This window comes from Nerophis lumbriciformis, linkage group LG38 (assembly GCF_033978685.3).
Source record: "Nerophis lumbriciformis linkage group LG38, RoL_Nlum_v2.1, whole genome shotgun sequence".
NCBI classification, from domain to species: Eukaryota; Metazoa; Chordata; class Actinopteri; order Syngnathiformes; family Syngnathidae; genus Nerophis; species Nerophis lumbriciformis.
In genome coordinates this window covers 10,519,112-10,529,111 of record NC_084585.2, presented here as the reverse complement: position 1 = coordinate 10,529,111, position 10,000 = coordinate 10,519,112, and the positions used below count along the sequence as shown (strand labels likewise).

The following is a 10,000-nucleotide window of genomic DNA, read 5'->3' as shown; positions in this document are numbered from 1 at the left end:
TCAAGTCAATTAGTGTAATATCTAATGGCATCTCATCAATAATTAATTAATTTCACTTTGAATATATGCCAAGGGTTACAAAAAACTAACCAAAAATGGATTACTGCAATTTGAACACCCAAGTTTGAACAATGTGAATAATCATTTAATTTTTAGTAAATGAACATTCCTTATTAGATGATGTGTAGCATTATTAGTTCCAGCTCTTAGCCCTGTTCTTGATTTCTACTGAACAATGTTAGCACACTGATTTAATCTTATCCACTTTCTGTGCTGTTAATACCTATCTTGACTAACTGGGTTAATAAAAGTGCCACTGACTGTTTGCACTACAGTTGTCATTCACTTCAATTTCAGTGAAACCCGCTCAAAAATTATTATCTTTATATGTATACTTTCACCGGAAAATATATCGAGATCGAATATCAATGTTAGAATAATTGCATCTAAGTTATCACAAAACTTTGTGTTGCCACGAGTTCCCGGCGAGAGGACAAAAGCTGTCTTTGATCTTATCAAGCAAAAGGATTGTAAAACTCCACTGTGTAGGATGGGAAGCGACATGAAGGTGTCGATTTCTTTGATCTATTGTAATCCACAGGAAGATCTTGTCTTGACCCGAGATCTACAAAGCGGAGAGGAAGCAGGACCGGTCGCAAGCTCCAGGCATATTTTCTTTGAACTGTTTTGTGACCAAGGGCGACGGCTGTTTACGACCCCCTACCCCCTTAGAAACAGCTGTTGCCATGTAATCAGGGAAAGTCCAAATAAAAGAGGAGGCGTAGAATTCTCTTGTCAGAGCGTGGTGGAAGACTGTACAAAGAGTACAGCCCAGACGTTTCTCCTCAATGAGCTACATTGAATTCTGTCTCTGTTTAATTCCTTGCTTCTTGTCTGTTTAATAGATGTCATCGGGTTTTGAACCTGACAATCGAGTTCAAGTAAAAAAAATATATCCAGATACACTTTTTCGTCCATATCGCCCAGCCCTAGTTAATGGTCACCTTCGGCTCAGTGGTCAGCATGTTGTACCACAGAATGGAGGCCCAGCCGCTGGGCAGCTGGATCACATTGGAGATCACCACCACGGGTAGAGACAGCGCCTGAGACAGAGACAATCATTTTATAATCTCCAAACTCAATCTCAGCCGAGGACGTCGTTGCGGCTTGTGCAGCCCTTTGAGACACTCGTGATTCAGGGCTATATAAATGAACTTTGATTGATTGATTGATTGAATCATCCTCCACAACTCTCATCATCTCACCTCCAGTTGGATTCTGATCCCTGACTGGTCATGCTGCAGCATCGACTCAAAGCTCAGCACGTGGAGCTCCTTAGTAACGATCATTGGTACCTAAACACAGAAACAGAGCCGTGGATACAGTACCTTACAGAAGTGAGTATTTCTGAAAATATTTTGATCATTATACAGTTTATAATGACATAAATATACCGTAGTTTCCGGACTAAAAGCCGCACCGGTATGTATATAAACTGCACAAAATGTTGAAAGATTAAATATATTTCCATACATTAGCCGCAGATATATACCGGTACGTTGTGAAATTAGAAATGTACATAGAAATATTTTGTAATTGATTATTTACATACCTTAATTGTTTCCAAACAGTGCCTGTAACACGGCAGTACAACGACTGATCAAACAAAACAGAAAAGTTTTGGATGTTTTTATTCATCCTTTATGAGATGAGTAAGATTTTCAACTTTTTTTAATAAGGTTCAATAAGGTTGTTTTTTTTAATCAGGATTCTTCTTAATTGTACTGTGCAAATATTTTAAGTTTGAACAGTTTCTTAAAGTGGATCATTTTAGTACATTGTTTGATTTCTTTGCTACAGTGGTGGTCAAAAGTTTACATACACTTGTAAAGAACATAATGTCATGGCTGTCTTGAGTTTCCAATTATTTCTACAACTCTTATTTTTTTTGTGATAGAGTGATTGGAGCACATACTTGTTGGTCACAAAAAACATTCATGAAGTTTGCTTCTTTTAGGAATTTATTATGAGTCTGCTGAAAATGTGACCAAAAAGAAGTCAAAAGTATACATTAAAAAGTCCCTTGGCAAGTTTCACTGCAAAAAGGCGCTTTTGGTAGCCATCCACAAGCTTCTGCTTGAATTTTTGACCACTCCTCTTGACAAAATTGGTGCAGTTCAGCTAAATTTGTTGGTTTTCTGACATGGACTTGTTTCTTCAGCATTGTCCACACTTTTAAGTCAGGAGTTCTGGAACAATGTAATTTGGAGTGGTGGCTTTCTTCTGGCGACTCGACCATGCAGCCCATTTTTCTTCAAGTGCCTCCTTATTGTGCATCTTGAAACAGGCACACCACAATTTTCCAGAGAGTCTTGTATTTCAGCTGAAGTTATTTGTGGATTTTTCTTTGCATCTTGAACAATTTTCCTGGGAGTTGTGGCTGAAATCTTTGCTGGTCTACCTGAATTCCTCATGTTCTGCTTGAATTAAAACCTTAAAGGCCTACTGAAACCCACTGCTACCGACCACGCAGTCTGATAGTTTATATATCAATGATGAAATCTTAACATTGCAACACATGCCAATATGGCCGGGTTAGCTTACTAAAGTGCAATTTTAAATTTTGCGCAAAATATCCTGCTGAAAACGTCTCGGTCTGATGACGTCTGCGCGTGACGTCACGGATTGTGGAGGACATTTTGGGACAGCATGGTGGCCAGCTATTAAGTCGTCTGTTTTCATCGCAAAATTCCACAGTATTCTGGACATCTGTGTTGGTGAATCTTTTGCAATTTGTTCAATGAACAATGGAGACAGCAAAGAAGAAAGCTGTAGGTGGGAAGCGGTGTATTGCGGCAGGTGTTGTGCCGGATAGCGCAGCCGGTGTTTCATTGTTTACATTCCCGGAAGATGACAGTCAAGCTTTACCATTGGCCTGTGGAGAACTGGGACAACAGAGACTCTTACCAGGAGGACTTTGAGTTGCATGCGCAGACGCGGTACCGTGAGTACGCATGCAGCTGCGGCTTCCAAACATTTGATCGCTTGCCTGTACGTGCGTGCCGCTATGTGCATGTCATGTACGTAACTTTGGGGAAATATATGTGCGGTATGAACTTTGGGGAGGTGAACGGTACTTTGGGCTGTGGGATTGAGTGTGTTGTGCAGGTGTTTGAGTTGTATTGGCGGGTTATATGGACGGGAGGGGGGAGGTGTTTGTTATGCGGGATTAATTTGTGGCATATTAAATAAAAGCCTGGTTGTGTTGTGGCTAATAGAGTATATATATGTGTTTGTTTACTGTTTTAGTCATTCCCAGCTGAATATCAGGTCCCACCCGCCTCTCACAGCATCTTCCCTATCTGAATCGCTCCCACTGCCCTCTAGTCCTTCACTCTCACTTTCCTCATTCACAAATCTTTCATCCTCGCTCAAATTAATGGGGAAATTGTCGCTTTCTCTGTACGAATCGCTCTCGCTGCTGGTGGCCATGATTGTAAACAATGTGCGGATGTGAGGAGCTCCACAACCTGTGACGTCATGCTACTCGTCTGCTACTTCCGGTACAGGCAAGGCTTTTTTATCAGCGACCAAAAGTTGCGAACTTTATCGTCGATGTTCTCTACTAAATCCTTTCAGCAAAAATATGGCAATATCGCGAAATGATCAAGTATGACACATAGAATGGACCTGCTATCCCCGTTTAAATAAGAAAATCACATTTCAGTAGGCCTTTAATTCTAGCCTGATTTAGCCATTCCTTTACCACTTTTGACATGTTTGTCCTGTTGGAACACCCAACTGCGGCCAAGACCCAAGCTCCGGGCTGATGATTTTAGGTTGTCCTGAAGAATTTGGAGGTAATCCTCCTTTTTCATTGTCCCATTTACTCTCTTGTAAAGCACCAGTTCCATTGGGAGCAAAACAGGCCCAGAGCATAATACTACCACCACCATGCTTGACGGTAGGTGTGGTGTGGTTTTAAAGGCCTCACTTTTTGTCCTCCAAACATATTGCTGGGTATTGTGGCCAAAACAGCTAAATTTTTGTTTCATCTGACCACAGAACTTTTCTCCAGAAGGTCTTATCTTTGTCCATGTGATGTCATATACATACATACCGTATTTTTCGGATTATAAATCGCAGTGTTTTTCGTAGTTTGGCCGGGGGTGCGATTTATGTGTGAAATTATTAACACATTACCGTAAAATATCAAATAATATTATTTATCTCATTCACGTAAGAGACTAGGCGTATATCAGCAATCGTCACACACACAGGGGTCATGGTAGAAGTGCATTGTGGAAAAAAAGATGCTACCTGCTACTTCCGTACCTATGAAAATTGATAATTTCCACATTGGCGATAACTTATAAAAACTGAGAGTATAGACAACATTCATAATGTGACCCCTTTAGCAGGTTCACTTGCTGTATATTTCATGGCCTGGCCCAAGCCACAAATACAAAGATCAAACAATCTTACCTCGTTACTTTTGTTTGATATTTTCTGATCTTTTAATTGCTGTGAAAAAACAACAACATGCGTTCAGTAGCTCACTTCACTTCTTAAGCAGTCATAAAACTGTCAAAATATTGAAACATGTTAGAATATGAACTGCAGTCAATATAATACATAAAACTGACCAGATGTCTGAACTCTGCGGCCAGGCTGCCATTGGACTCCTCCATGTTCATGACTTTGGTGTTTGTTCCCAGGATGTTGAATTTGCGGAACCTGAGAGGCACAGGTGCATGTCTCACCGTTTGATTGATTGAGAAGCTTATTGACATCTTAAAAGAATTGAATCCATGTAATGCTTTAAAAAGGCAAATGGATGGCACAAAAAGCCAAAAGGCTCATTTCCAATGTGGTCCATGTGACAGTCCTCGGCATACAAAGTGAACTTACTTTTTAAAATGTTTTATTAATTTTATAGGGAAATCACAATACAAGTATTGCTGCTGGGATGTGAAATTTATCATGTTCCATCCATCCATCCATCCATCTTCTTCCGCTTATCCGAGGTCGGGTCGCGGGGGCAGCAGCCTAAGCAGGGAAGCCCAGACTTCCCTCTCCCCAGCCACTTCGTCCAGCTCTTCCTGTGGGACCCCGAGGCGTTCCCAGGCCAGCCGGGAGACATAGTCTTCCCAACGTGTCCTGGGTCTTCCCCGCGGCCTCCTACCGGTCGGACGTGCCCTAAACACCTCCCTAGGGAGGCGCTCGGGTGGCATCCTGACCAGATGCCCGAACCACCTCATCTGGCTCCTCTCCATGTGGAGGAGCAGCGGCTTTACTTTGAGCTCCCCCCGGATGGCAGAGCTTCTCACCCTATCTCTAAGGGAGAGCCCCGCCACCCGGCGGAGGAAACTCATTTCGGCCGCTTGTACCCGTGATCTTGTCCTTTCGGTCATAACCCAAAGCTCATGACCATAGGTGAGGATGGGAACGTAGATCGACCGATAAATTGAGAGCTTTGCCTTCCGGCTCAGCTCCTTCTTCACCACAACGGATCGATACAGCGTCCGCATTACTGAAGACGCCGCACCGATCCGCCTGTCAATCTCACGATCCACTCTTCCCTCACTCGTGAACAAGACTCCGAGGTACTTGAACTCCTCCACTTGGGGCAAGATCTCCTCCCCAACCCGGAGATGGCACTCCACCCTTTTCCGGGCGAGAACCATGGACTCGGACTTGGAGGTGCTGATTCTCATCCCAGTCGCTTCACACTCGGCTGCGAACCGATCCAGCGAGAGCTGAAGATCCTGGCCAGATGAAGCCATCAGGACCACATCATCTGCAAAAAGCAGAGACCTAATCCTGCAGCCACCAAACCAGATCCCCTCAACGCCTTGACTGCGCCTAGAAATTCTGTCCATAAAAGTTATGAACAGAATCGGTGACAAAGGGCAGCCTTGGCGGAGTCCAACCCTCACTGGAAACGTGTCCGACTTACTGCCGGCAATGCGGACCAAGCTCTGGCACTGAGCATACAGGGAGCGGACTGCCACAATCAGACAGTCCGATACCCCATACTCCCTGAGCACTCCCCACAGGACTTCCCGAGGGACACGGTCGAATGCCTTCTCCAAGTCCACAAAACACATGTAGACTGGTTGGGCAAACTCCCATGCACCCTCAAGGACCCTGCCGAGAGTATAGAGCTGGTCCACAGTTCCACGACCGATTTATCATGTTATGTTTGAATTTCAGGACACCCCTGAGTTCATGTGGACCATCTCTGAGTGAAAACAGACTCCGTATATTTGCAGGTAGAGCCCTTTGTGAGGCCATAAACATAACTTGAAGGCTACTGTATTGGATTATATCATGTAGTTTAAGAAAATTACTCATTATGAACATATCAATGGTATGAGCTCCTAATGGGGCATAATGTATCATTCTAATTGCCTTTTTCTGGACCTTAAATAGCAGTTCTATAGTGTCCCTGTAGGTGTGCCCCCAAACTTCAGTGCAGTACTGTAAACGCAGCAATAAAAGAGCCAAGTAAATCGTTCTTAGTGAATTTTGATTTAGTAATTTCTGCAGTTTCCACAAAATGGAGACACCCTTAGCCAATTTAGACTGTACTGCTTTCACATGTGGTTTCCAAGTCAGTAGAGTGTCTATCTTAAAGGCCTACTGAAACCCACTACGACCGACCACGCAGTCTGATAGTTTACCGTATTTTTTGGACTATAAGTCACAGTTTTTTTTATAGTTTGGCCGGGCTCCAGTGCGACTTATACATGTTTTTTTCTTTTTTTATTATGCATTTTCGGCAGGTGAGACTTATACTCCGGTGCGACTTATACTCCGAAAAATACTGTATATATCAATGATGAAATCTTAACATTGCAACACATGCCAATACGGCCGGGTTAGTCTACTAAAGTGCAATTTTAAGTTTCGCTGCGACATATCCTGCTGAAAACGTCTCGGTATGATGACGTCTGCGCGTGACGTCGCGGATTGTGGAGGACATTTTGAGACAGCATGATGGCTAGCTATTAAGTCGTCTGTTTCATCGCAAAATTCCACAGTATTCTGGACATCTGTGTTGGTGAATCTTTTGCAATTTGTTCAATGAACAATGGAGACAGCAAAGAAGAAAGCTGTAGGTGGGAAGCGGTGTATTGCGGCCGACTTTAGCAACACAAACACGGCCGGTGTTTCATTGTTTACATTCCCGAAAGATGACAGTCAAGCTTTACCATTGGCCTGTGGAGAACTGGGACAACAGAGACTCTTACCAGGAGGACTTTGAGTTGGATACGCAGACACGGTACCGTGAGTACGCTTCCAAACATTTGATCACTTGCCCGTACGTGCGTGTCGCTATGTGCATGTCATGTAAATAATTCAATGTATACACCCTGATGATTATCTTGTGTGATGACTGTATTATGATGATAGTATATATCTGTATCATGAATCAATTTAAGTGGACCCCGACTTAAACAAGTTGAAAAACGTATTCGGGTGTTACCATTTAGTGGTCCATTGTACGGAATATGTACTTCACTGTGCAACCTACTAATAAAAGTCTCAAAAAGTCTCACGTACGTAACTTTGGGGACTTTGGGGAAATATATGTGCTGTATGAACTTTGGGGAGGTGAACAGTACTTTGGGCTGTGGGATTGAGTGTGTTGTGCAGGTGTTTGAGTTGTATTGGCGGGTTATATGGACGGGAGGGGGGAGGTGTTTGTTATGCGGGATTAATTTGTGGCATATTAAATATAAGCCTGGTTGTGTTGTGGCTAATAGAGTATATATATGTCTTGTGTTTATTTACTGTTTTAGTCATTCCCAGCTGAATATCAGGTCCCACCCGCCTCTCACAGCATCTTCCCTATCTGCCCTCTAGTCCTTCACTCTCACTTTCCTCATCCACAAATCTTTCATCCTCGCTCAAATTGATGGGGAAATCGTCGCTTTCTCGGTCCGAATCGCTCTCGCTGCTGGTGGCCATGATTGTAAACAATGTGCGGATGTGAGGAGCTTCACAACCTGTGACGTCACGCTACTCGTCTGCTACTTCCGGTACAGGCAAGGCTTTTTTATCAGCGACCAAAAGTTGCGAACTTTATCGTCGATGTTCTCTACTAAATCCTTTCAGCAAAAATATGGCAATATCGCGAAGTGATCAAGTATGACACATAGAATGGACCTGCTATCCCCGTTTAAATAAGAAAATCGCATTTCAGTAGGCCCAAGACCTTGTGTTCATTTACTCTATTTATAGACGTGTGTATGTTTTTTTCCAGTCCCCTTCTCCCGAAGAGGATATAGTTTGTTTTTGAGAGATTTAGTGGTCATTTATTTATTAAAAACCACAAGTGATTTTTTGACAATTCACTGGTCACTGTGTTTACTAATTGAATTAAATCTTTTCCGTCTTAACTTTTTGAAGTGGACTACGAGAATCGAGAACAAAGACCCAGGCACAGTACCGCTGTATGTGTAAATGGTTTGAAAACCTACCCTTTCTTTTCTGCCACATCCCTGGGGAAAATGAAGACGACACATCAACAACAAGTTCAAATAATGTGGCAGTGAAGCTTCGCATGAGTGAGATCGTACTTGTCAAATACAGCTTTGACTTTGAGCTGGTAGTTAAACTCGGGCAGCTTCACCAGGAACCTGAACACACAGCAGACAATGGGGATCTTCGAAACTCACAACTTGTTTTGAAATGCAAACCAAGCTCCAGCAAAGTCCCGACTTACCGCAGTTTTACAGTGAACTGGATGTGGGTTTTCAGCACCAGTGGTCTGTGTGGGTAGGCGGGCATGCAGGGCTGCCTCTCCACAACCAATGCGCTGCACACACACACACAACAGAACTGGATGAGGCATCGCCACAATGGCATAACAATCAGCCAATAGACCAAAAATCAGTAAGTACTTGCTAAGGAGATTATGAAGGAGATCCATAGCTCGGTCCTCAAGGAAATCTTTCTTCTTGGTGATGGGGTCGCTTTCATAAGTGAACTTCTGCTCCAATTCTTGCAGCTTCTTCAGATGCTGGCGAACCTGTTGAAGGGTCTCTGCTAGTGTGGTGAACCTGCAAGCGCACAAATAGTTGATGTATATAGTACACCGTTGGTTTTGACAGAACCCACCAATTCTGCAGCTGGTCCAGGCAAGCATTGGGTGGTCCACCAATGCAGGCAATCTGCTGCCGCTGCTTCCACTCAGGCAGCTCTTCTGAGATCAGGTCCGACAGTAAAGCCTGACTGACGTTCAGTAGCTCAGTCAGCTGGTGAACAACGTCCTGATGGGAGAAAGAGGAGGCATAGTGACTCTCTGCTGCATTTCAGGCCCCATTTACACTAAGATTATCCAGGGTAAATCCCACCTAACCTTATCCGTGTCCACACACAACAATGCCACCGTTTAAGACCCCCTCCCCCTTCCGTCCGCCGGCGCAACGCGGCCTAGTACGCATGCGGGGGAAATGCGGACGTCATAGTCACCTCCAGTGTTGCTTTGTGTGCACGTTCTTGAATGTAACTTATCTGAACAATATCCAGTGTTGTGGTATTTCAATGAACTGGAATCCAGTGTGCTGTGGGGCCCTAATGTAGTGAATCACACCTGAGACGTCATAAATTAATCAAATCTTTATTAGACATGCAAACAATGTGATAAAGAACATTTTACATCAATCAAACTAGGGATCTAGATATCTGGTCAGGACACTCCTCACTCTTTTGCCTTCACCTTCATTGTCCATTCCTTTTTGGTGACTTTATATAGTCTGGACCTAGACGTTGAGTCGGCGACATACATGGCGGACAATAACTGATACAGACTGCTTTGCCAGTCCAAATGCATTTGCTGTTTTCCGTAGAGACCTTGAACGATGGTTTAGCGTGGCTGAAACGGGGCTTAGGTTAAATAATTATTTCTTTAAGGGGTTAAACGACTTAGTGTAGACATGGCCTCAGTCTAATCGCAAGTGGAACTTCACACAATTGGAACTAACAAAGG

The 10,000-nt window shown here is 43.5% G+C and overlaps 1 protein-coding gene across 1 annotated transcript in view; it reads right to left on the bottom strand.

The window, feature by feature from the left end:
- The window catches only part of stat1a (signal transducer and activator of transcription 1a), a 41,081-nt gene that overhangs the window by 17,455 nt on the left and 13,626 nt on the right, over positions 1–10,000 (bottom strand). Inside the window, exons 8-16 of the mRNA XM_061932546.1 lie at positions 9,130–9,281; positions 8,913–9,071; positions 8,735–8,827; positions 8,589–8,648; positions 8,490–8,510; positions 4,647–4,737; positions 4,486–4,524; positions 1,266–1,355; positions 1,005–1,103 (exon numbers count right to left, since the gene is read on the bottom strand). Coding sequence (XP_061788530.1) covers positions 1,005–1,103; positions 1,266–1,355; positions 4,486–4,524; positions 4,647–4,737; positions 8,490–8,510; positions 8,589–8,648; positions 8,735–8,827; positions 8,913–9,071; positions 9,130–9,281 — 804 coding nt within the window. The remainder of the gene's footprint in view (positions 1–1,004; positions 1,104–1,265; positions 1,356–4,485; positions 4,525–4,646; positions 4,738–8,489; positions 8,511–8,588; positions 8,649–8,734; positions 8,828–8,912; positions 9,072–9,129; positions 9,282–10,000) is intronic.